The sequence below is a fragment of the Ambystoma mexicanum genome, chromosome 1q (assembly GCF_040938575.1).
Source record: "Ambystoma mexicanum isolate Mex_15411 chromosome 1q, UKY_AmexF1_1, whole genome shotgun sequence".
NCBI classification, from domain to species: domain Eukaryota; kingdom Metazoa; phylum Chordata; class Amphibia; order Caudata; family Ambystomatidae; genus Ambystoma; species Ambystoma mexicanum.
This window is the reverse complement of record NC_090922.1, coordinates 220,269,383-220,297,160: the sequence shown is the minus strand read 5'-3', so window position 1 is coordinate 220,297,160 and position 27,778 is coordinate 220,269,383. Positions and strand designations below refer to the sequence as shown.

At 47.9% G+C, this 27,778-nt stretch overlaps 1 protein-coding gene across 1 annotated transcript in view; it reads left to right on the top strand.

Annotated features, from left to right (window-relative positions):
• LOC138526811 (sulfotransferase 2B1-like) overlaps positions 1-27,778 on the top strand; it is a 387,634-nt gene that overhangs the window by 308,721 nt on the left and 51,135 nt on the right. Inside the window, exon 4 of the mRNA XM_069637513.1 lies at positions 7,899-8,025. Within this exon, the coding sequence (XP_069493614.1) occupies positions 7,899-8,025 (127 nt within the window). The remainder of the gene's footprint in view (positions 1-7,898; positions 8,026-27,778) is intronic.

The window sequence follows — 27,778 nt, the reverse complement described above, 5'->3', positions numbered from 1 at the left end:
ATGCAGATAGGAGCCTTCCATGGACCTATATGCCCGCAAGAAAGGATGAGAAGGATTCATACGGGGTTGTGCATGTATTGTGCCTCAGATAAACACTTAGTTAGTGAGTGTCCTCTAGCGCCTCCTCGGCGTTCGGGAAACGCCAGCTCCCGATCCTAGATGGAGCAGAGCTTCGGGAGAGAGATGTTTGCTCCACATCAATTCCATCCTTGAACTCTCCTGAACAAAACAATTTGGTGATACTGCAGGCCTTCCTATTGCCCTCCAAGAATAAGACCTATTCGATCTTGGCCTTGGTAGACTGCGGAGCTATGGGAATTTTCATTGATCAAGATTGGGTTGTTAGTCATTATATCCCATACGAGACACGAAGCACCATGCAGCCGGTGGAAGCAATCAACGGAAGACCCCTCACTTCAGGGCCCATAAGCCCGCAGACTAAAGAGATTCAGCTTTCTATAAACCATCACCAAGAGCAGATCAGATTCGACAGTATTAAGTCAGCTCATTAACCCATGGTATTGGGTATGCCCTGGTTACAGAAGCACAATCCGTATATCAACTGGACAACAGGATCACTATCCCTAGGCTCGGAGTTTTGTATGTCTCACTGTCTATTCCTGGATCCCTCCTTGACACCCCCTAAAGAACCACCAAGAGACCAGCAAACACCACTCATGGTTTCCAAAATCATACATGTCCCTGAGGCCTATCAAGGATATGCTGATGTATTTTCAACTGCCAAAGGCCAGGCCTTACCCCCTCACAGACCTGAAGACTGCGCCATAGATACATATCCCTCAGCAGTGATTCCCTTTGGCAGAATGTTCATCCTTTACGAACCTGAAAAGAAGGCCCTCCAAGAATACCTGGATACCAACATCGAAAATGGCACCATAAGACCTTCAAAATCTCCAGCGGGCGCTTCGTTGTTCTTTGTTCCCAAGAAGGACACCAAGGAACTCAGACCTTGCCTCGACTATCGTGGCTTAAATCAATGCACCCTCAAAGACCGGTACCCATTGCCCTTGATCTCAGATATCCTGGAAGCTGTGAGAGGCGCTGTAATATTCACGAAGTTGGATCTCCGGGGTGCCTACCATTTTATCTGTGTCCGGGAAGGAGACGAATGGAAAACAGCTTTTAGAACACCCTTTGCTCACTATGAATATCTAGTCATGCCCTTTGGTCTAGCTAATGCCCCCGCAGTTTTTCAACGTTTCATGGATAGGGTGTTCTCAGACATGTTATTCCTCTTCGTCATTGTCTATCTGGACGACATATTGATCTTTTCCAAGGACCCTCTAAAGCATGAAGAACATGTAATGGCAGTATTGCAACGACTCCGTGAACACAAACTTTTAGCCAAACCCGAAAAATGTGTGTTTCATGTTACTTCTGTTCACTACCTAGGATTCATCCTTAGCCCAGAAGGAATTGGTATGGACCCTTCAAAGGTAAAGGCCATACTGGCATGGCCCGCTCCCACGTCCGTGAAACAAGTTCAATCCTTCCTGGGGCTTGCCATTTTCTACCGGAAGTTCATATCCACCTTTTCCGAGATCGTTCAGCCGATCGTTGCTCTCTTGAAGAAAGACACCCCCTTTATCTGGTCTACACCGCAAGATCAGACATTCCAACGTTTAAAGGCAGAGTTCATGCAAGCCCCCATCTTAGCCCAACCCGACATAAATCGACCATTCCTAGTGGAAACGGATGCCTCTAACTACGCCATAGGAGCGGTGTTGAAGCAGGAATTTGAGGATAAACTGGAACACCCCATTGCTTACCTTTCACAAACCCTGACTCCCAGTGAGACACACTACTCTATCCTGGAAAAGGAACTGTTAGCCATCCGCCAAGCCTTCACTGAATTGCGACATCTACTTCTGGGTGCCAGACATCCAGTTCAGGTCCGCACGGACCATCAGAATCTTCAAATTCTACAGTCATTGGAGTGTAGGAACAGTCGTCAGGCGCGTTGGGCCTACTTCTTTGCCCAGTACCAGTACCACGTCACTCATGTTCCCGGATCACAAAACCTGATTGCTGACGCCTTATCTCGACGTCCTGACTATGTAACTACTGAAGATAGGGCCTACCTTAAGATGTTTCCCCACACGATCTTTGTAGCTCAAGCAGTCAATCTCCTGGAAGAAATTCGAGTGAAAACCCAATCCTCTGATCTGTGGAAGGATATTTCAAGGAAGAATCAATGGAATCTAAGAGTCAAGGAAGGATATTTATTTAAGGACTATGCACTGGTCATTCCCACACAGAAATTACAACAAAGAATAATAAACCTCTGTCATGATACCCTTCTCTCCGGACATGGTGGCATAACCAACACCCTCCGCCTCATACAAGACAGTTTTGGTGGCCTGGAATGAAGACCGACGTACAGCAGTACGTCCAAGTTTGTGCTATCTGTAGTCAAAATAAACATGATAACAAGAGACCGGCGGGTCTTCTACTGCAACCTACACTGCCAACAAGGCCATGGGAATTCATTGCTACAGACTTCATTGTGGAATTACCACCTTCCCGAGGATACACGACCATCATGGTTACCATTGACTTGTTCACTCATATGGCTCATTTTACACCCCTGTGTAAATTACCATCCTCGTCCGAACTTGCTGGAATTTTTCTGGAACACAGATTCCGTCTGCATGGACTTCCTTCCAAGATCATACCTGATCGAGGAACTCAATACGTCTCACAATTCTGGAAACATCTCTGTCGCATTTTGGGAATCCAACGTGCCCTCTCATCAGGTTATCATCCCAAAACCAACGGGGCCACAGAACATGCTAATCAGACCCTGAACAGTATCTTCGATGTTTAGCCACCAAGGTTCAGGATGACTGGTCGCTCCTGATACCCGTGGCTGAATTCGCCTACAACAATTCCGATCATTCAGCACTTAAGACCAGTCCCTTTTATTGTAGCCACAGTTTCCATCCATCGGTTCTACCCTCTGTTCTCCCTCATCCCATGCCGGTACTTACTGTCGACTCTTGGATCGAAACCCTCATCAACGTACACCAGGAGGCCAAAGAAAACTTAGAGAAGGCAAGAACACAGACTAAGAGTAATGCAGATTCCAAAAGAAGACCAGGGCCTTCTTATGCTATTGGTGATCAAGTCTGGTTGTCCTTGAAATTACTTCCCCGACATCTACGGCCAAACAAATTGGACCCTCGGTACTATGGTCCATTTCCCATCAAAGAAATTATAAATTCAGTCTCATACCGGATCAAACTACCAGACTCCTGGAAGAAAATTCACCCAGTTTTTCACACGTCCTTATTAAAACCCTACATCCAATCCTCTCGGAAATCCTGCAGACCCGCTCCTCTACTGGTCGACAACCAACTGGAATATGAAGTGTCCCGAATATGCGACTCCAGTTATAAACGGGGTCAGCTTCAATACCTGGTTGAATGGAAGGGATATCCACCTAGTGAAAGAACCAGGGAACCACTTTCTAATCTCAAGACCCCTCGACTGCTCAGAAAATTTCACCTCATACACCCGGGCAAACCTGGAGGAACGGGTCTTCGGAGGAGGCATGCTGTCATGACCTACAGAATGCACCCCTTTTGGATTTCCTGGTCCTTGTCTCAGCGGGGCTTACACTCCCTGGTACTCCCAACATGGCCTTCCATCGTGAAACACCTTCCTCGCTTCACACGTTGGATGTAGCCTGTTCTATTAATAGACCATGCCCCCCGCGGCTCCGCGCGGCTCAATGCTATTGCGAAGTAGCGACCAGACGTTTGCTCCGTAGCTCGCGGTATTGTTTTCCCTGATTCTGTCACTTCTAAACTCCATTCCTAGTCCCTCTCCTTTCCTTCTTACGCCTGGACTCGTGTGCTGGGTAGTGCACCCTCTTACTTTCCCGGATTCCTGGATCGTTGTATCCTGGAACTTTGAACGCACAGTGGAGTCGGAAGAGACTCGTGCAGCCTTATTCAAGACCGGTCCGTCTGCAAGAAGGCATCGACCAAGAAATCCAGCAAAGATCGGACTCAGGTGAGAAGGGGGAACTCCTTGACACCATCCTTATTCGCCATTGTTCAAACCAGTGCTGATTCTGCTCAATTGTTGCCACAGCCGATGACTCAACCTGCCTTATCCGTTGTTGTTCAAGTCAGGTTTGACACTGTTGAGGTGTCTCAGGTGCCCTTAATAATCTTACTTTCTTTCATTTTGGATTCATTTGCCCAAAAGCTTTTTGGGAGGCATCTGCAAAGAGAATGAAACATTACACAAAACTATAATGTATATGTAGGTGGCAGATGTGGAGGGGAGGTCGAAATTTGGCACGCTGCAGTATAGTGGAACCTTCTGTGCGCTCTCCCCACCTGTCGCCTCACGCCGGCACGGTGTAGTGCTTTGCGATGTGTTGCAGTGTAAAAATCTCAGAAATGGTGCATCCTAGTGCCTTGAAACTTGGTTTTCAAGGTCCCATGCCAGTTTTGTTCCTCGCATCTTGATGCTTAAAATGAGTTTTGTCTGGCCCTTCCACGACCACCTTGATGTTTCACTGATTTAGACAACTGTCTTCTGTGTGAATGGGCTGAAATCCAGGGGAAACAAACATATATATATATATATATATATATATATACAGAGAGAGAGAGAGAGAGAGATACTAGCAAAAAGTACCCATACTCCAACACTCTCATCAATTGTTGAAAATCAATTATCCTGTAGGTCGCTGTTCTGAGTCGCTTATCGCTTGATGTGCATTGCACTCTGAAGTAAACTGCACTGTGGATGAGCGCGTGTGGCTGGCTGACATACCCCAGAGCAGATAAGGAGGTGGCCTGCAGCAGCATATGAGATGTTCTGTGTGCTCTCGCCACCTCTCGCCTCATCCTGGCGCGGTGCAGTGCATTGTGGTGCAAATATCTCGGGAACGGTTATTCCTCGCATAGAGAGGGTTCAAATGAGCTTTGCCCGGTCCTTCTACGACCACATGGATGTTTCACTGATTGCAGGCAACCCTCTCATATATGGAGGGGCTGAAATCCAGGGAAAGGGGCGAGGTGTCCAGATGTCATGTAGCCATTAATGTACGGAAGGTCCTAACAGGCAATTATGCAGAATTTGGTGCAGATTGGTGTGGAATTGCATAAGAAACAAACTAACATATTGTTTTGTTTTATAGATAGATAGATAGATAGATAGATAGATAGATAGATAGATAGATAAATAGATTAACCTGATGCAAAACATGTATTGTCTTATACCTACTCTAAACTTGCCTAATGTCATCTTTTTTAACCAGCTTGTTAAAAAAAATATTTACTGAAACCAGTTTGCCCTGTTGACCTGTATTTGATGTGTTACCCCACCACCCCCTCATGTTCTGTCTTTGCCCCTGGTCTGCCTCCCCTAATATTGATTTCTACAGACCCCACTGGTTACAGTGCTAACAGAGCCCCCTTGATCTGCTGCCTTCTTAGACTCCATTTGACAGTACATGCATTCTTCTGGCATAATCTGTGATGGCTTTGAAAATACGTGCAGAAATCACACACAATCTGGTCATGTTGTGATGACTTTTAGTGCTCTGCTCATGTGCCATAACTCACAAAGTAGCTTCTTACTGGAAAAATTCAACTCCTCAACCCGAGGCTAGTAGTGATCTCTAAAGGTGTCGCCTCGCTTGTCCTTGTTATTGATAACTGGAAATTGAACAAGCCTAGCTCTAGCGGCCCGCGCACCATCTGCAACAGGAAAGGCAAGCTCCGGCACAGCTTAGTTTGCAACAATGGTGCATTACCGGCACTTACATCATTTGATGCTGCAGGCTGAGTTTGTCAGCCACCTCACGCTGCAATCCAGCCTACCTGCCTCCCACACAATGGGAGGCTAAATGGAATAGCTGCATCTCAAAGAGGACAGCCTATCCATGGGGGATTCTGCCATTCTGCCCCCCAGCCCTGTCCGTCTCTGGCGTTACACCTGCCTCAATTATTATTTGGCATTATTTATTTATTTATTGATCGCTTGTTAGGCGCTTATACAGGAAGTAAATACTGTTTCAATGCACCCACAGGGCAACAGGGAGGAGACAGGGGATGAGAAACAATTAAAATGCATTAAAAAGATATGAAATACAATGAGAGGGGGACAAATCTACTATTCCTTGTGAGTGCAAGTGCAAGCGGGAGAGGGAATGGGATAGGTGCTGGGGTGCTCATGGGTGAGCAACAGGTGAAGTGCAATGCAAGGTAAGTGCAAGCCTCCAAACGTAGAGGGTGAGCCGAGGCAAGTGCTGAGGATAGACAGAAGCTGGGGGGATTCAGTGTGGGTGGTCAGGGCCCCGAGGATGCATAAGGGCCCTGAGCACCAAACAAGCAACTGTGACATTAGAAGAGGAGAGAGGGAGGGAAGGAGGAGGCAGTGAAGAGGAAGGTATTGAGTATCTTTTGGAATTTAAGAAAGTCCTGCTCAAGACAAAGAGGGAGGAGGAGGCCGTTCCAGAGAAGGGAGCCAGCTGAGGAAAGTGATCAACCTCCTGCCCTCTGTTTAGCAAAATGCTTTACACACAAGGAGTTGGTGGCAGAGGAGCACAGAGGTCTACGGGGGGAATATTTAGTAAGAGAGAGTTGCAGATAGTGTGGTCCCTGGCCCAAGATAGCCTTGTGGATGAAACAGAGGGATTGGAGTTTAATCTGTCAAGCCACCGGGAGCCAGTGAAGACTTTTTAGGACAGGAGAGAAGCAGTCCCTGGGCTTGAGGCCAAGGATAAGTCTTGCTGCCCAATTCTGGATTAGCTGGAGGTGTCGTAGAGAGGAAGAGGGTAGATTCAAGAGAAGGCTATTACAGTAGTCAAGTCTAGAGAGAACCTGAGCTTGGGTAACATTGAGCTTCTGGGGGAAGGTGAGAAAAGGTAGAATTCCTTTGAGAAGGAAGAGCTGAAAGTGGACTTCTTGGCAATGTCCTGAGTGTGAGGGAGGAAGGAGAGAGAGGAGTCAAAGATGACTCCAAGGTTTCTGGCTTCAGAATAGGGAGCATGGGGAGAGCCCATGGAAGAAGACCAGAGTGAACGGAAGAAGTCAGTTGCAGGGGTCCCAATCGGCAGGATCTCCATTTTGCTGGCATTGAGGCAGAGATCATTGGAAGTGCACCAGGCCTGGATGGCAGAAAGGCAGTCAGAGATCATGGAAGGTGCAAGAGGGTCAGCAGGAAGTTTGAAGAAAAGTTGTTTGTCATCAGCATAACACTGGAAGTTCGGGGAGAAGGAGGTGATGAGAAGTGCCAGCTGAGTAAGGTAGATGTTAAAGAGCCAAGGCGAGAGAATAGAGCCCTGGTGGACACCACAGGTGGAGAAGGAAGTAGGAGAGGAGAAGATGCCCAGGAAGACTTGGGACGAGCGGTCAGTTAGGAACTTAAATGCAAGCTTATTTACGTTTTAATTTAAATCCGAAATGTCACTTCTAGGGACATCATCAGGGTCGAAGGCCATGAGAAGTCACTTCTTATCATGTCATTAGGGTGAAAGGTCATGTTATATAACTTCCTCTTATGCCAGCGGGCTTATGATATCTTTTTCACTACCCTAGGTAATTTGGTGCATTGACGTCCCTGGCATCATGTTGAAACACAGGTGTGAACTTAGTGGCGTAATGGAAGTCTTAGATTTCAATAGTTACAGTACAAACAGACATTCATATTCTTTGGTCTTCTTTCTACAGGTGCCCCTTTGCTGAGCTGTCTCATTTACTGTATGCAAGAAAGTTGAACCAGAAGGGGTATAACACGGGGGCAAATGGGTTCACATGTTTGAAAAAAGTTTTTAAGAATATGTCCCATTACAGTCGATAACACATTCCTTCTACTAATCGCACTCTATTTTCTTTTACAATCCCCTTCTTTAGATTATCTACACACTTCGGAACCCAAAAGATGTGATGGTTTCTCTCTTCTTTTTTGCAAAGTCGGTCTGCTGCTACCAAGATCCAGAAACCTTTGAGCAGCTCCTAGAGGACTTCCTGAAAGGGGATGGTGAGAAGTAAAATTGGCATGATCATTGTCTTTCGTTTCGTGTGTCTTTGATGATTTTTCATGGTTCAGTAATTGTTGTCCAATTGGAAGTGGATGATACATGGTGCCGGCGGCATTTGTTTCGTTTTGCAGGTACTACCTCCTGAGGACTTATGGAGTGGATCTAGGCAACCTCCTGTCCTTCTATTGCTGACTAGAAAGTGTAATCGACTGCCCTTCCAGTGATTACACTTCACCATCATTCACTGAATCTGCTGTCTTTGAAGTGCTGGTGGATCTAGACAGACTAAACTTTCATCCGGCAATTATTATAATATCGGCCATGTTCTTTCACAGTGCACACAGCTCAGTGTTTTACTAGAAAAGTCTCAAACTCTTTTGGAACTGGAACTAGATGGCAACAGTTAGGGTTTACACTGTTTGAGGCACCATTAACCCTAAAGATAGCATTAAAGGACAATGCTTTTGGATATACACTTCTTCCTAGGAGCAGGCCTCATGATGCTGTCATGAATGAGGCTCCTGAAGGAGGAGAATGCAAGGAGAATGTGCATTATATTTTTTTAAAAGCAAACGTATTTTGACCCAAAAAAGCAGAGTCCGTGGGAGAAAGCATGGCATTAGCAATCCTATCGGTGCATTCTTCACAATTTAAGAGAATGTATATAGGAAGGGGGAAAATAACCACTGGGGCGAACAGCACTGAGTATTGACCTAATTACATACATGTAGCGGGGGATGGCGAAGCCCATTTTGTTCTATTGTGTAAACACCTTCAATGGTACACTTATTTCTGTGTGTGTTATGTTATTAGGATTTGTACTGTGTGCTGCAGACATTTACATGGTCACCAGGCGCTCGTATACAAATGAGCAAATATTGTACTAGGCAACTATCTGATAAAAGTGCTCACACCTGCCCTGTTATGTACAGCACACCTACTAAAATATTCGTTTTTTGATTCCAAAACGAACATAGGTATACATGGCAATAAAAGCAGCCATACCCCGCATCGATGTCAATTACAACAGCACTGAAATCACTTGAAGAGCAGAAATGAACTTCACAGGGTTCCCCATCAGAAGCGAGGGCCACCGTTTTCTGGCAGGCTACCTGTCATGTGAACTTGTGGTCACTTTCTCAGAACAGTCATGAAGGGGTCGTTTTAGTTGTGCTTCTGATTACTCTTGCCGAAGCGATCCCCTCTGTGCTGTTTGCAAATGGGTGTACGTTAGTTGACACACATGAACATAAATATTCGTAAATGCCTTCTGACATGGCCCATGCATGGCACGTGTATCCTATGCATGCCTTTTATGCTCAGGGCCGTCACGAGGAGGGTGCAGGGGCGGGAGGGGGGAGGGGGACTGCCCCGGGCCTCGCGCTCAGGGGGGGCGGGGGGGCTCGCGGCCGTCTGGATGGCATTTCGTTGTGCGAGATGTCATTTGCTGCCGGCTGCAGCAGAAGAGAAGATCAACAAAAAAAAAGATTTTTCAAAAAAGTTCCACGCAACGCACAGCATGCATACATGATATGATTCATTTTATTTATGTCGCGCTCATGCACAGGTGTTTCAGAGCGTGACCAGGCAAAGGGAAGGGGAACAGGGGAGAAAACTAAAACAAATGATCTTACTAGGCCCAGTGACATTGAGAACGCGCAAGTGCACGGGGAAGGGAAAAAGGGGGACAGTACATGGCAGGGGGGAGAAAGTGGAAAGTGCAGAGCATAGGAGAGAAACAAGATAAATAATAAGTTGATGAATAAATGGTGGGGGAGCGGGGCGGACAATACTTTGGCACATGCCCTGTTGTTCACACTAAAACATACACATGAATGTGGTGTGCGAGCAGAGTGGGAAGCATATTCCATCCTGAGTGCATACCTTATTCATAAAATAATGTTGCATGGGATACCCTATATCTGCGGCTTCTTCTACTGGATATGGTCTGCCCTGTTGGAGGCCAGGCCCAGCAGAAAGCACGATTCAGAAATGGGTCTTTTTTTTCGTACCCTGGCTTCCATGGCCATCCCTGGAATGGAAATGTTCATGGCAATCATGAGCCTTACGCTTCGTTTTTGCCTTTCAACGCCTGTAATATTTTTTGCACTGAGTGTCAAAAATGCAAGTTGTTGCACCTCATTTACACTACACGTATGTGCTTCACTTAGAAATATAGACAGACAGAGTGGGATTCATTAAACTTACACTGGTGCAAGTGCAGTGATGCGCTACGGCAAAATCCACCCCAGTAAAATAAGTGTTCTTTTAATGCATTGTGGCCCCCAGGGCCATATTTGTCCTATTGATAATAGGTCATGGCATTTTCCATGGGCAATGAATTGGCCTGATGCGAAAATGCATTGAAAGTATGAATGTTAGCCATAGTTCCAATACCATGACCAATGTAACTTGCCACATTGCACCTTTCTGTACCGAGACTTATGCAGGGCCTTCACTGGGGCATGAAATTAGTGCTTTGAAATGCTTGCCTTAAAAGTTGCCTTTTGACACTTGTTCCTCCACATCAACCACTTGCTGACAAAGGAGGATTTAAAGATTTTCAGTGGGCATTGTGTTTCAGCTCCCTGCTGGCTGGCTGTCTTGTGATAATCAGCGGCTATTAACTCCTAGCTGTATTTCTTTGTCTGCATCATAATGTATGCACCGAACGGGTGCCTCAGACTGTTTTCCGCTCTAAGCAATGTGGGGCACCCAACCGTCATGTTGAAATGGGCACCAACTCATCTTCAGCCATGCCTAAACATAAGTGTTATCAGGTGGCTAGACTGGCCTGCATTGAATATTGGGCAGTCTAGCCAGTAATAACACTTATGGTGCGCAGCTAGTCTGGATATACATTCCGTGGCATGTTTTTTTTTTTTTTAGTGTCTGTGAGTCCTTATATGGTAATACTGGCCCAGATGCCTTTGGGTTTGGCGCGCTTTACATATGCTGAATAAATAAATACAATAGATTGATGCAGTCTGCATGGACATTATTCAGTTAAAAAATTAATCAGCCGCCACTGAACATCATCTACCTGTCACTGTGTATGATGTGTTTTTTAATGTGCACAAAGGGGCAGGGCAGGGCAGTCCTCCCTAAAGCTGGTGTCACACCACCCACCGTCATGCCATGCTATATATATTTATGCATAAAAATGTTAGTCTGTAGTGAACTCGTCTTCAGTAGAGAAACATAACTTAGCTGTAGTTGATTTGCTGTCATAATAATTAACCATATTTGGGTTCCTCCACACATACCAGGGGAGATTTATCGCATCTCCTGTTTGCGGCGGCGGCACCGCTGGTGGCCCAGTACAAAAAAATCATAAGGGGACCTCACCAAACGTTTTGCCCCGGGACTCACCACACCTTGTGACAACCCTGTTTATGGTCGCTGCTGCTGCTGCTATGCACAGTTGAAAATGTCCCCTTAAATGTGCAAGCAACAACTTCCACCCTCAAGACAGCCATTGACTCACATAGGTTTCCATAAGGTGCCGGAAAATGAGGTAATTAAAGCACCTGTTATATAAGAACACAAATTATTAGGATCATTTCTGAAATGATGTTCTTCACCATAACGATCGTTGAAATCCCACACACATTTCCCTGGAAGGTGTGACATCTCCAGTCCTTTGGGTCATCCAAAATCGTGTAGTGGTAATGTGGAGTTAAAACAGATCTGACCATCTTGAAAATGTCTCGCGGACCAAAGTCGATGGGTCAGACATATGGCTATGTTAACATCAGATGTCCTTAAAACTTGAATCACTCATGGTTAAAACGAACAGAGAAGCCAAGGGAATTCCATTATCCTCTTTTTTTTTAGTACAGCAAAAGTCTCTTTTGCATAACCTTTGATGCCAAAACAGGTGGTGAGATTATAATGCATACATTCTATGACGGCATCATTATGGCGCTGTTGAGCTGTTAATCCAGCCTGCATTAATAGCTTGACTGAGCCAATCAGCCTCACTGCACCTGTATTCGAGGAAACTGCTAGACCCACCAGTCCTCCTGTCCACCGCTTCAGAATGCATCAGCATGGGACTGCCATCAACTCTAAATTCCAGGTCTAGAAATGCGTAAAAAAATATTGCACTACCCCACTGACTGGACCACTTACCAAGCACAGGGTTAGTTATCTGCGCGCTTAAGGATTATAATACAATTATCCGATGACTCATCAATCAATCAGTTGAAAATCTTCATTTTGGAAAAATCATTCCATAAAAGAACAATTAAAATACAACAGATGCAGAATTCAGTGTATCACTCCATAAACCATTTGCCAGGTTTAAAAGTGTAGCTTGTACAATTCAACATTTGACATACCATTCTTTCGCTGCTGTAAACTGTACCAAGACATTGTAGATGCCCAGCAATCCATCTTGTGAATAAGTAGACCACACACAGTCACAGGTAATACATTCCTCCATCCTTACAAATATAAACATCCATAACAAGAGACAACTTGGCAACTTAAATTTACATGTTACATCTCTACATGGGCCTCATTACAACCCAGGCGGTGGACCATGGTGCTATTAGCACCATGGTCCATGCCGGATTCCGCCATGGTGGATGGCGGATTTACCGCCCCATTCCAAGGTTGGCGGGGCGGTAAATCCCCATTCACCATGGCCCCTTCCCATTTTTGGCCCATAGGGCTCAATGGGAATGGGGAATGCGCTAATTACGGCACCGTAAATTACGGTGCCGTAATTAGCACCGAGGTCCCTTAGCGGGATGGACTTTAACGCCTGCAAAAAGCAGGCGTTAAAGTGTGAATCTGGCGTTAAGGGTTTAACGGCGCCGCAGCCTTTTACGGCACCGTTAACCCCTTAACACCAGGGTTGTAATGAGGCCCTAGTAACTATGGTGGGCCAAGAAAGCCTAGTGATAGCAACATCAATACATCAGTTCAGTTTCACAAACCTTTCTTCCTGAGAGTCAATGCTGAAGTCAAAAAGGCAGCTAAGGGAAAGAAAGCTAAGAGGGATCAGGAGTAATGTCAATCATGCTACAGCCATTAGAGTTTGATTAGAGTTGGTGATTCCTCTACTGCAACACAACATGGAAATGGTTTGCTTCCTAATCGTGCCATATAAATCACAAAACATAAGGACATGCACGACTGGTTCTTATTCACTGTTACCTACATGGCTATAATTTAGGCTATTACCATTTTGCCAACTGGATTGGAAAGAGTTTAATTGCAGCAAATCCACCCTGAAACATATGCTTGGAACTCTATGCCTGTGGTCTAGTCAAATATCCGCAATGCCCATGGGTTGTGCAAATGACACATTAAGGCTGACTGATCATTTTGTGCACAGCTGGGATTTCGCTATCTGCCAATGCTGATAAAAGATTTCCTCCACATTTTCCTTTATGTGGGGATCCCGTTTGGGTCCTCAAATCAATGTGCCAGCCTCGGCTTTGAAAGATTACTTTTGATGTATGATAGCCACATTGGGGGTCATTCCGAGGTTGAAGGTAAGGGAAAAACGATGCCGGTAAAGGATTACCGGCATCGCTTACCTCTACGAGCTATTCTGACCAATCAGACCGCTATTTACGGTACCGTAAAGTATGATGCGGTAAATAGCGGTCTAGGGTCGCGTGCGACATGCCATGCCGATATTAGCGCCATGGCGTAAACCGGAGCAGATCACAAGTAATGCGCACATGCAAATAACGGCCTCCTGAAGCCCGTTAAGTACCTTAGCGGCATTGAGTACATACAGGCATCTCAGAGAAGGTGTTAAGAACCCTGAGCAGTGGTTCCAAGAGCCACAGGTGCATACAACCAGCACAGGTGTAGGCAATGGAGTCTGCCACAGCAGAAAAGGAGCACACCCACACACCACACCCCCTCCCACACCAAGATGATACCAATAGTGGTAGCATTACTGGAGCAGGAGGCCCTGCTTGCAAGGCCTCAACTACAACAACAACAACAGGCACCACCACAGAGGAGACACAGGAGGAGAATGAGTGTGAGACAGGCCCAGCATGCACCACCAGTGCAGCCACCGTTACCACGCTGGCAGCCCCCAATCCCTTGCATTAGGTCCAGTCCTTCAACCTAACCCCTGAGCAGATCCACACCCTGTACCGGCTTGACTGTGACACCATCACCACCATGGTCGACCTGATACTTGACGACATAGTGAGCCTCATAGAAATATGCACCTCCATCCCCCTCAACTGAAGGTGGTGTCTGTGCTCCACTTCCATGCCACAGGCACCTACCAGCACACAGTGGGGCACATGCATGGCATATCACAACCGTTCATTTCACGGACACTGAACCAAGTGCTGATGACCCCCTCAAGCACACAAGGGACTACAAATCCCTACCATGGACTACCCAGGAGATATACGATACAAAAGATGCCTTCCATGCACTGGCAGGCATGCCAAAAAGTATAGGTGCCCTTGACTGCACCCACGTGGAGTTGGCGGTCCCGCATACAATGGAGGTGGCGTATCGCAACCGCAAGCAATACCACTCCATCAACGTGCAGATGTTATGCAACACAAGCAAGATCATCACACATAGGTGGGGCCGACATCCAGGATCAACTCATGACTCAATGGTCCTGCGGAACTCCACGCTACCACGCTATATGGAGCGACATGCTGGACGACGTGCCTGGCTGCTTGGTGAGTTGCCTGACTGGGCCATGGCAGTGCATCAGTGTTAAGAGGTGGGTGCCTGCATACTCAACCCCGGTGGAAATGTTGACGCCAGTGCACAATGCGCACCCCACCAAACACTGTGCCACAGAGCCAGTGAAACGGCACATGACTACCGAATCCCACAGTGATGAAGTAAGGCCCACACCTAACACCACATGACCAACAGGTGACCAGGCCACATCCACAACACATGCACCACTCATCGGCGGTCCACACACACCGTAAGGGCATCTAGCAATATGCACTGCATATGCACCATGTGGCTGCCTCCAGCATATCATCACACCGGAGAATCATCCCTGGGAGTGCATTGAACTGAGGCCAAGAGGGATACCACACCGCGTCACTGGTTCTGCACACCCATAGGAGTGCTGGAAGTCACCATAGTACGGATCAGAGCAGTTTGATGAATATGCTACTGACTACAGCCAACACTCCTTACTACCGAATCTCACAGAACACAGCACTTCAATGATCTTACTCCAAGACTGCTGCATGCATAAACAATGCATCTTCTACAAGATGTTCGTGCCATAGTCCATAGACCATCTCGAAGATGTTACCCCCTCCATCATTCCATTGCACACGACACATAGCGGGGCCAGGAATGGGTCAATGCATCCATGGACATGTGCGTTTGGGCAGAAATGACCTGCTGCCATGTAAGACTAGTTCAGTTGTCCACCATGAAAGTACAAACACTCACCTTCATTCCCTTCCCATGCAGGTGATGGTGGCTGCCCCTTCATGCCGTGGCTCAGGACCCCTGTCTGAAACCCACAGAACAGGCACGAGGAGGCCTACAATCGTGCCCATACCCGTGCATGTGTGGTGGTTAAGCAGGCATTTGGCCTGTTGAAGGCACAAATTTGTTGCCTCAGCCGGTCGGGTGGGCACCCATCTACACGCATGAGAAGGTGTCCAAGACCCCCAAGGCATGTGTAATGCTGCACAATATGTGCATCCCTTGGAATGTGCCCCTGTCTCCTGACATGGGACTGCTACCACCAGATGATGATGAAGGGTAGGAGGAGGAAGAAGGGGCAGGACAGCATCATGGTGCCGATGCACAGGAGGGACTGCTGTGTGGCAGGCATTGATTGGACATTAAAACTGAAACACAAGTCACCAGAGGGTGTCATGACATGAGGACATAGGGCACTGGGTGTGGGGATACATGTACACCATGCACTATCAGATATCAGAAGACACATGCGCAATGATGAATGTCCACACTGGTTTACCTTTGCAACACAAACAGTGTATTGAAATTGTACGAGCATAAGTGTATAACAAACCCTCCACCACCCCAACCCCCTCCCCCACCTCCCCCAACTCCCCAACACACCCTCACCCCCCTTCCTCTCCCCCCAACTCCCCAACACACCTTCCCCCCTCTCCCCGTCCCCCCAACTCCCCAACACACCCTCACCGCCTTCCCCCTCACCCCCAACTCCCCAACACTAGTCCCATGGTGTCCATGTAGGCCACATGTGGCAGGTAGTCAAGTTACTCCGCACACCCAGGGCCCGGGGGGGCCATGTCCCAGCGGCACTGGGAACGGAGTGAACGATGCAGTGGTCTCGTCCGGGTTGAGTGACTGGTCGACGGGGTGTCCTCATGCTCAGCCTGCTGAGAAAGATGTGCAGCCTCAAGGGCATCAGCAATGCGTCCGAGGACATCACATAGACGGTTGGTGCTGTCCGTCACCATCTGCCGCATTGTCCTTAATTCCTCCTGCCACTCCTCCCTGCCCTGCCGATTGTCCTGCATCAGCTTGGTGATGAGGGCGGTGAGCTGCGCTGCGCATCAGCTGATGGTGTGTTGTCCCTGCAGGGGATTGGGCTGCCCTGCCTTCCCAGGGCTTCGCCTGGGGGACTGGGCACAGGATTGGATTGTTCCTGTGCTGGTCCACGGGCACATCTGCCAGGTGTGTCTGGCTCCCCCGAGTTGCTGCATGAGACCTGCGGGTAGGTGCTGGCCTCTGGGGTGTGGACAACTGAATATGTGTCCTCCTCTGCCGCTCCACAGGTGGAAAAGGGACTGTCTACAGATTCCAGGGGGGCCGTGGCTGCCACCTCCCCAGCGACACTGGACTCCTCGGACCTTGGGGTTGACAATGTTCCCGACGCCAATGCAGGGAGGGGTGGGGGTGGCGCACCCTCCATGGACCTTGCAGGAGCCGGTGTACCAGTCCCAGGTGTGCTCTTCCTGACTGGGATGCGGCGGACCCTGCCTTTGCCCCTGGAGGTGGTGGGACAGCTGGTCTTATGGTCCTTGCTGTCATGCTCACTGCCTGTGGGGGTAGAAGAGAGAGACGGCATGAGTGATGATTTGAGACGCAACTTTCATTCATGGCTACATTCATATATTCAGTCATTTGGGGTTTATGGGCATTTGGGTATGCAACAGCACTACGTTCAATTTTTGGGTGGGATATACATGCAGGTGTCGGTGTCACTCATCTTGGCCCGGGTACTGTGCTGTCTGACTAGCACACTGACCACACAAGCTGCACAGTGTGCCTCATGGGATGTGCAACTTCATGCAGTATGTGTGATGTGCGTTAAGCCCTTGCACCATCAACTTGCTTGGGTCGCAGTTTCTTTGGCATGATTTTAATGGGGGGGGGGCACAATGCTGTGATTCCTTGGCCGGGCCTTTCAAGTGTATATCATGAAATTGGCATTGGCAGTGTTGACTTTGGACACTCACCTTCATCAGCGGACGACGGTGCCCCACACTCCATGTTGCCGACACCTTCTATTGATTCCTGTCCAATCAAGCCGGCACACGTCTCCTCCCATGGCATCAGTTTCATGGGGGAACTTGGGCCCCCTCCGGTCTCCTGTGCCTGGCTGCGGTTGGCCGAGAGGATGCTCCGCACCCTCAGCCGCAGGTCATCCCACTGCTTGCGGCAGCCCTAAGGGGTGCGGGGGTGCTGCTGACTGCGCTCACCCTCTGGGCCACTAGTGCCCAGATGTTCTTCTTCCTGAGCACCGGCTCTCTCCGCATGTCTCTGCTGAAGACGATGTCGGCATGCTCCTCAAGGGTGTCCACCATGATCTGCAATTCGTCTGGGCTGAATCGCTGCTTGCGGAGCCGGTCTGCTGTCTTCTTGGGTGCTTTTGGCATTCCTGCTGCTTCTGATGGCTTTTCCCAAGGTTCAAAATGGTCCCAGGGGTCCTACCTGGTGAGGATGGCAATGGACTGTGTTTTTAAAGATGGTCGCCTCGCTCCTTACCGTTCCTGGGTGATGACGATATTTCCGGTTCCGTTATTTAGCGGGCAACGTTATTTACGGGCATCGCTGTTTCCACTTTATTCTATGGCGGTAGTGTTAAGTACGGGGCTCTTCATGCCGGTAAGGGCTTTTTGGGCCCTGTTGCGGCATGGCGCTAGGTACTTTACCGGCATGGCGCAAAGCTTGTGCCCGCGAAGTCGTAATAGGCCGCTATTAGCAGTCTGTTACCAGATCGGACATGTTATTTGCTCCATGCCGGTAAAGCACGGTACTTACCTCCAACCTCGGAATGACCCCATTGAATCCTATTGGTCAGGAAATTGGACAATGGGCATCATTACACGGTAGGCGCTAAGGGATTACCGGCAGCGGTAAGGTCACCAGTGCCGGTAATCCCTTAGCGCCCTACTACGAGGTCCCTCAGCGAGTCCCGTCCTTAACGCCTGGTACCGTTATTAGCTCCTTCCCTATTCCCATTGGGTCCTATGGGGGCTCAAATTGGAATGGGGAATGGTATTTGGAATGGGGACTTACCTGGTCCTCCAGGGTCGGAATGACCCGGTAAGTCCCCATACCGCCTACCCGGACCCGGTATGCGGTAAGGGAGTAGCCATGCCGCTAATAGCGGCATGGTTACCTCCTACCGTTTAATGAGACCCATCTTTTAATAATTTGTTTGGTCAAAATGACACATCCATTGTTCCACAGTGAGAAGAAAAAAAACAATGGGCAAGGCGATAGGAGGGTGGATAAATAGGCAAATTCCAGTTCAGCAGGTACAATAATTGTTGAGGTAGACCTCGGAGTCTCCATTAGTTGGGAAGCAATGGATTCACAGTTCACTGCAGTAATATAGAATCTGTGTACCCCGAGACAGAGGAACCATAGCAGCCCAGAGTTATGCTTTTGGCTTGATGAATTTAAATTGTTTGCCAGAGTGGTTACCAATAGTCCTGGTGTACCTTAATATACCCCTGTCTGCTTGTTTCATTTTACTAGCCTGCTTATTCATACAAGGTTCCCATGACTTCCTAATTCCTAGGTAGGGTTAGGGGATTTACACAGAGTGCACAAGGAACTGGACCTGGGAACTATGGATCAAATGATTTATTTGTGGGTAAGCCAAACAAAGATAGAATAACAGAGAAGCAATGTTCTCAAAAACCAGGTCTCTCACACTAGGTGTGATATGGGCTTCCCAAATAAGCCTGGTGTGATGGATGTAGCTTCTCTTTTGAGTTAAGTTGGGGCCTGAGGTGACACCTACTATCAAGCCCTGGGGATCCCTCCTGTGCTTCCTCCTCACCTGTGTCTTCCACAGAGCTGTCCTGGGCTTCGCATTCCTTCTTCCGACGTGGTTCCTTAGGTTTCTTCTCCTTCTTTTGATGAAGGTAGGGGTGAGCTCCCTCGGAGGCCACCTAGACCTGAAGACTCACCCAAGCCTAGAGGAACTCGAAGGAGCAAGCCCCCAGATGCAGGGAAAAGCCTCCTTGGCACAAAAAACCCTGGATGACAAGTAGTTCAGAGACCCCTTGTGAAAGACCTTGACTGGGAAGAATTGCTCCGCTGTGGAAACCTCTCTCCTCATGCTGAATAAAGTCTAAGCAGAGCGAGAGCTCCCTTTTTGCAAATGCGGTAGACCTGATATGAAGGTAAGCAAGCTGTTTCTCCCCAAGTCGGGTTCAGACCTCCTGGATTGAGGTCCCTGGACACCAATGATGGGTGCTGTTTGGGGTGATCAGCAATGCAAGGCCAAGAGATACCCTGTGTGAGCAAAAGAAAGGAATAAAGCGTGCACAGCGGAGAAGGACACTTAAAGATAACCATCCCGTGTATGAAGCAACATAAACTGGAGTGTAGCTATAAGCCAGAAGACCGGTGAGAGCTCTGTAAGAACAAAAATGATTAATACGGAACAAAATGCAGTAGAAGTAAAAGGAGCAGTACCCTCAAGAGGGAACACTGAACACTGTGAACAACGTAGAAAACCATCCCATCTGCTTTAACTTCTCTGAAGTATCTATCTTAGAGGTGGAAAGAATTATCCTATCCCTCAAACCAACCAATTGCCAGGGTGATCCCTGCCCAGCACAACTCATCAGAAATGTGGCTCGAGACCTGTCACCTTTCATATCCAAGCTCATCAACGCATCCTTTGCCACCGGCACCATCCCACTAACCTCAAAGAATCGTGGTTACTCCTACTACTGAAGAAACCCACTCTTGATCCATTAACTCCCACCAACTGCAGGCCAATCACAACAGTCCTGTTCCTTCTCAAGATTCTAGATAAAGTGGCCTACATGCAAATTCAAAAATACCTGGAACTACATCACCTGCTAGGAGCCAGACAGTCAGGCTTCCACCCACAAAATGGAACTGAGACCACCCTCATCGATCTAAAAACCCAAGTCGATGAGCTTAGAGACAATGGCAAATTAGCTCTACTGTTACTCCTAGACCTCTCAGCTGCTTTCGATTTGGTAGATCATACAATCCTATGTAACCATCTCGACACAGCAGCACACTTCTCTAAAGATGCCATAACATGCATTAGATCTTTCCTAAGCGGCAGAACAATGAGGGTCTTCTCGCCCTTAGCAGCGGCAGATCCCATTCCTATCACATGCGGGGTACCACAGGAGTCCAGCATCTCGCCCACAATGTACAATATCTTTACTAAGCCCCTCTTCAATGATCTGGACCATCTTGGTATCACCTACACCAACAATGCTGATGATACTCAGATCCTCCTCCCACTTACAAGGGATTACGACGAGGATTTTGCCTTGGTAAATAGAGTGTACATCATCATCCAGGCATGGATGGCCACACACGGTCTATGCCTGAATGATGATAAAACAGAACTCATCATCCTGGGTACCCCCACTAACCTAAAAAAATGAGGACCCGACTACACCTCCTTCTTAATTGACGTCAACCTCATTAAGGTAGCACAAGAAGTAAAAACACTAGGCTTTTTCCTCAATTCCACCCTATCATTCTCTAAACAGGTCAGCATGCTAGCGTCCTCCACAGAGTACATGTGCAAACTCATTAGAACTGGCAAGCCATTTCTCTCGAATAACAGTTGTACCATCCTGGCCAGAGCCCTCATCCTATCCCGTCTAGACTACTGCAACACCCTATACATAGGCTCCAACAAATTCATCATCACCAGAATCCAAACCCTACAAAACAAAGCCCTTAGAGCAGCCCTAGGTTTTCTCCAGAAGAGAACACCTCTCCGAGAGCAGACAACAAAACAACTGGCTCCGGACCAATGACAAATTATACTAAAAACTGCATCGCTCACTCACAAATCTCTCAACAATGCCGCACCGCTCTATCTCTCTGAGAGATTCCACAAATGGACATCCTCTAGACTAACTAGATCAATAAATCTGGACTGCCTGCCCATCCCCAAATTCAAAGATCGACGATTGGTGGCAACAGCTTCCCTGTTAAAGCGGCCAAACTCTGGAATTCCATGCCTCCCTCCCTAAGAGTAGACCAGCCCTATCAGAATTTCAGAACCAGCACCATCCTATGGCTAAAATCCACTGACCAATAACCGCACGTCTATGTATCTGAAATACAACGCACAACACCTACCTAATAATCCCTTGACGCTAACCTCATTCTATGTACAATACCTGTAACATACTGTAAATATCTGCATACCCCTGCTTGTATAATATGTATAGTGATGTATTGCTTTGTACAACTGCCTGTAACCTGTAACTCACCGTAACTAAGCTTTGCATATTCTTGTACCGGCTGCACCCTGATACCCTTGGGTCTGGTGCGCATTACAAATAATAAAACAAACAAACAAAGAAATGGACTTAGGATAGTCAGAAACCACCCCAGAAAGGATACGGGCGAAAGAGAAGAATAAGAGAGAAAGTAGTTAGAACAAGAGAAAATGGAAAAAGAAAGCCGCAAGAGTGCGGGTAGACAGACAGGGAACCACGAGGTTCGGGCTTAAACCAACCTTAGAGGGAAAAGTTAAACAAATGCAAGGAAAGAGAACGGAAGAACTCCGGCCATGTTGGTAGAAGACTAGACCATTGAGATAGCTAGAACTGAAGCACCACCCTACAGGTATTTCCACTGCTGCCAACACCACCACGGGCAGCGCACGACACCTACCTTCTATAGCACTCCAGTTGCCATTACAAATGGTTCAATTCCTTCCACAGAGCCCGGGGTTTCCCACTCAGAGTCATCCTAGTTACTGCTCTTCTGGCCTCCTTGCGGTGCCCTTGTTCCTCGACCCACCTCATCAGCTTGCCTTGGTACTGCCTGGACTCCTGGTAGCTGCCTGTTTTGTCTGGCTATGGGGTTATCTTCCACTGTTATCACTACTGCTGTTACAACCTCCTCTTCCTCTGTTGTGGCCACTTTCTTCCTTGACTGGTGCCTTATTCTTCTCTTGTCTTCTGTTGTAAATCTTCCCCCGTCTCACCTGGGATCGCTTCTTGCTCTGTTCCTGTTAGGGAGAATTCTCTGTTAAGGCTAATTTCCCAAACCTAGTGAGTCCCCCAGCAGCTTTGCTGGATTTTTGGGGTTTATTTTTTTCTCCTGCTAAGAGTGAGACTCTTTTACTCCCACTCTTAGACATGAGTTGAGGTGTTCCTTTGACTTTGAATGTGTTTTATGGGCTATGGGATCCTTTACCCCATAGGGCTTCATGTGGTTTTGGTATGTGGGTTACACAGCACCCTCAGTGCAGTAACCCAGGGGTGTCATAGTGACCCCCAAACATAGACTCCATACCCTGGGACTGACTACTGTCTCCCAGGGCATGTAAAGTCACCATTGGCTTTACTAGTCCCAAATTATGAACAGAAACCAGTACAAACCATCATATTGTGGACGTACTGGTCGGGGCAATTCGATTGCCCCGGGGTCTGTTGTTCGAGGGGGCACGTCTCCGTCTCCCCTGATCAAGTTTTGGCTGGTGGCAGTGGATACTACTTTTTATATTCGACCGCGAATATTTTCCTATGGGTTTTTCCCATTGTTCGAGGCTACCACTTTTTAATATAGCCTCGAACATAGCGGCGGTTTATTAATTTAATATAAAATCACTGGTTGGTATTTTTTGCCGAAACTCAGTTCCAAAATGGCGTTTGTGTTCGCTTCTGTGACTCCAACCCACGTTGGGCCCTTTGTTCCACTTTTTGGCAGGCTTCTCCACAGAAGCCTCCAAAAGTGGTGCCACTCTGTCTGGGTACCACAGGGGGTGTGGGAGGGGGTTTAGGCACCCTGGACTGAGTTGCCTTGGCAACTCAAGTCGTACTCTTGTGTGATTGGCCCAAGTGGTGAGACGCCTGGCTCACCACTTAGCATGTTTGATTGACAGCTAGGCTGAATGAATGGGGGTTTGCTGCATAAAAGCAGGGCTTTGGGGACTGGAACTTCAGAAGTCGCCACAGGACCTAAAGAATCCGAAGAGGGAGAAGCTGAGCCGACCTGCAACGATGACACCACCGGTGGAGCCCTGCTGAACCGTCTCACCACTTTTCCCGACGACAGAGGAGATCTCCAGCCCGGAGCGTCTTCTTCCTTTGACTGGTGGGGATAACCAGTTTGCCTGTCTTTTCGCCTTCCTGGATCATCTCGTGGCCGCCTTGCCTGTGCCAAGCACCCCGGCAACCGGGATACCACGGTTTTTCCATCTTCTGCGAATAAAAGGGTCATACCTTTTAACCCGAGAACTCTGCGGCTGGTTTCTTCCCTGGCAGTGCAACGACCTTCAGCTTTCCTCCACGTCGAGACCTTCACTTCCTCTGGACGACGCCGTGACTTGAACCTGCTGCCAGGAACAACTACCCCCATTGGAGGATCCTCTCCACTTTGAAGGTACTGTGTCCGCCTGGCCTCCCTCACAACGGCCTGTGTGGGGTGACTCTTAAAGCCTCCACTTACCACTTGGGTTGGCCCTAGGCTGGCTAACTGAACTTTTCTGAGCTGACTTAATTCTTTTCTGAACTCCCTGCAAGACTTTTCAAGACTTTTAAACTGTGTGATCTTGGGCGCATTGGTGCTCTGTTCTCTCTAAGAGGGAGCCTGGCCTCTGAACTTTTTGCTCACAAGTAGACTTGACTTTCCTGCCTTGCTGGGTGCTTCTAAAGTATTGTGTTGTGTGCTTTTCCTAATTTCCGCCTTTTCCCTCCCTTTTTCTTAACTTATTGTAGCATCATTTTTAGTTAAGCGTTCACCTCTGTCTGGAAATAAGTGGTGTTAACTAAGACTTGTCTAATAAGGAATAAGGGATGTACATCTAATAATAGTGACTGTGTATTGAATTTACTTACCTTTTTTTGTGCTAGTGTAATTTACAAGTGTGTCTTTAAATAAATAATGATATACTTTTACACCAAAGCTCTGGTCAGTGTTTGCTTGTACTACTGTGTCTCTGTACCTATTGTGTATACTCTGCATACTGCCTAACTCATCTTGAGAGAGGTCTGACTGCTCAGCCAAAGCTACCAGATAAATCTGGGTGGTACAGACTGCTACCAATTGGGTTTACTGCCAACCACCTGTAGTCCTAAATCTTTTGCAGTGGTCCCTAAGGGAACTGCACATGTTTCTGCCTAACAGTTCCGCGGGAGGATTCCTCTTGTCGACAGATCGGGTCTTGTATAGGCTAGCTCAAGTCTCGTCTGGCTGCAGAGCCCGTTCACAGTTCCGGGAAGGCCGCTGTTCCAGGATGTCCAGGAAAAAGGTAGCGGTTGCTAGGAATCAGGATTCCGGGAGCAAATTAGAGGAAAGGGGTGAAGGGAAGGAAGAAGGAACCAGGAACAAGGAATAGTGGATTAGCCGAACAGCACACACACGTAAAGTCACTACCTATTGATAGCGTTGAGACGCGCGGGGCCGTGGGGCGTGGCCAATTTATAGAACGCGCCGTGTGCGACGTGAAGGCTGGTGCGAGGCAAGTGTAAGAATTTCAATTACTAACCTGATGGTGCAGCAATCAACGAGGCAGTTGGGGAGCCCCCTAGGGACCCTGACACCTCCCCTCTCCAAGAAAGGAAAAAAGGGGTTGTGTGAGGGATCCCAGGGAAACCCTCCTCGGGGAGAAAACCCTGCCGGAACGAAGATGGATCCAATCGTCCTCGGTATGCCGCTCTTCAACGCAGGAAGGATTCTATTCGTGGGACTCTGACTGCTTCTGTATTCTAATTAAACAAACAGGGTATGAGCTGAAGTATAGTCGTAGAAAAATCAGACATGAGTGAGAAAAGAGCAGTACCCAGCGAGTTGGAAGGATGAAGAGTCTTGAGGAGTCTCGGATGTCGGGAGTGGGAGGCTGGATAAGGACACAAGTCTATAGGTAGGTAGAGAGAGAAGGTAAGTTTTAAGGCGAGGATGTAGGTAACATGCACCCTAGCTGCGAACTTACGGAGCGTCTGGGGAGAGAAGCGACGCGCTGAGCTGTGGTTCTGCTGCACCATATCCGGGATCCTTGGAACAGCATCGTGACGTCAGAGGACGTCTGACTGAAGACAGAAACACTGCACCGCTACCCATAGTAACATGAGCAATGCTGGGAGAAGGAAACAAAGACATAGTCTGCACTCTCCAGCGCCGCCAAAGGAAGCCGCAGCGCCAGCGAGACATGACAGTATGCCCCCCTCTAAGGGCCCCCCCACCGGGTTTGTCGGGGTGCAACCTATGAAAGCGGCGAACAAGTAATGGTGCGTGGACAGCAGAGGCTGGTTCCCACGAACGGTCCGCTACAGTGTACCCCTTCCAGTGGATCAGATATTGAAGCCGACCATGATGATAACGAGAATCACAAACACCGGAGACTTCGAATTCGGGACCATCATCAGTTGACACAGGTGGAGGACAGACCTTAGAACGGCCGAATTGATCTGGAACATGGAGCTTGAGTTGGGACACATGGAATACTGGGTGGATTCGGGACCAAGATGGTGGAAGCTGCAATTCAAAGGCTAGAGAGCCCGTCGACCTCCAAACTGTGAAAGGTCCAAAGAATTTAGGAGACAATTTAGAAGGAATCAAGTGTCTGGGAAGGAATCTTGCCGAGAGCCAAACCAAATCCCCCGGAGAAATCTCGGGAGATGGTGAACGATGAAAATCCGCAAAGCGTTTGGAGTTTTCCTGAGCTCCTAACAAAGCAGTCCTGGCCAGAAGGTGTCCCTGTTGGATGTCGCCCATAAGGGCGTCGGCATCTGGAAATGCCAAAGCTTTGAGAAGGGAGGAAGGAGAACAGGAGGGATTGTATCCATAGGTACAATGGAATGGACTTGTCCTAATGGATGCATGAGGAGCGTTGTTGTAGGCAAACTCTGCTAAGGGTAACAGTTCCATCCAGTTATCTTGAGCCGCAGACGCAAAGCAACGCAGGTAAGTTTCCAGAGTCTGTTCAAGCGTTCGGTCTGTCCGTTAGTTTGAGGGTGGTAACCCGAACTTAAGGCTCTTTTAATTCCCAACGTGGAACAGACTTGCTTCCAGTATCGGGAGATGTACTGCGAACCTCGATCAAACACTATACTGTCCGGTAGACCATGCTGAGAAAATATGGTATTGATGAAGTGTCTGGCCATTTGTGGGGCTGTCGGTATGGAGGGCAAAGCCAGAAAGTGGGCCAATTTGGTAAAATAATCGACTGTTACCATAATGGTGGTACAACCTTTAGACGTAGGTAAGTCGACAATGAAATCCGTGGAAATCAGTTGCCAGGGACGGGTAGGTATCTGTACCAGTGCCAACTTCCCGAAAGGTTTGCTGTGAGGGGATTTGGCTTGGAGGCAAACCATGCACGATGAAACATAGTCTTTCACGTCCTTTCTCAGGGTTTCCCACCAAAAATGCCTTAATACAAGCTCCCGAGTACTGGCTATACCGCGATGTCCGGCCATGACAGAATCATGACACATATGCATCACTTCGTTACGGAGTTGGAGAGTAGGGACATAGACTCGATGGTTCTGATAAAAGCATCCGTCTTCAAAGGAGAGACCCCACTTTTCCATTTGAAGACTGATAGAATCCTTGACGAGACAAGTTTGGGATGCAATTGAGTGAAGGAAATCTTGGACTACAGCAATAAATGTAGCCCGAGGAAACAGTCTTTCGGTCTGAAAACCAGGTTTGCAGGTTGGATCTCTGCGTGATAATGCATCGGCTTGTAGATTGGTGTTACCAGGAATGATTGTGAATGTTATGTTTTAGGGAGAAAAGAAATGTGCCCATCTAGCTTGCCGACTGTTACGTGTTTCTGCGTATTGGAGGCTTTTAAGATTTTGATGATCCGTGCGTACTTCGATAGGGTGTTGGGAACCCAAAAGGAGATGTCTCCATTCCTGAAATGCTCGTTTTATGGCCAATAGTTCCTTTTCTAAAACCGTGTAGTTGATTTCAGAGGGAGAGAAGGTTTTAGAAAGATAGGCCACAGGATGTTCTGGTCCATGTGCCTGAGCCTGTTTCAACACGGCTCCCAAGGCGAAGTGAGAGGCATCTGTTTCTACAATAAAGGGTAGGCTCTGGTCTGGAGTTCGCAAGAGTGGGGCCGACGTAAAAAGGGCTTTCAAAGTATTGAAGGCTGACTAGGCTTCTATTGTCCATTCGAAAGTCTTCGCCTTCTTGAGCAGCCTTGTTAGTGGCAGAACAATAGAAGAAAATCCTGCAATAAACTTCCTGTAAAAGTTTGAGAATCCCAGAAAGCTTTGGAGTTCTTTGACGGTACGGGGTGGAGACCATTCCAGAATCGCTGTTACTTTGCTGGGATCCATTGAAATCCCAGAG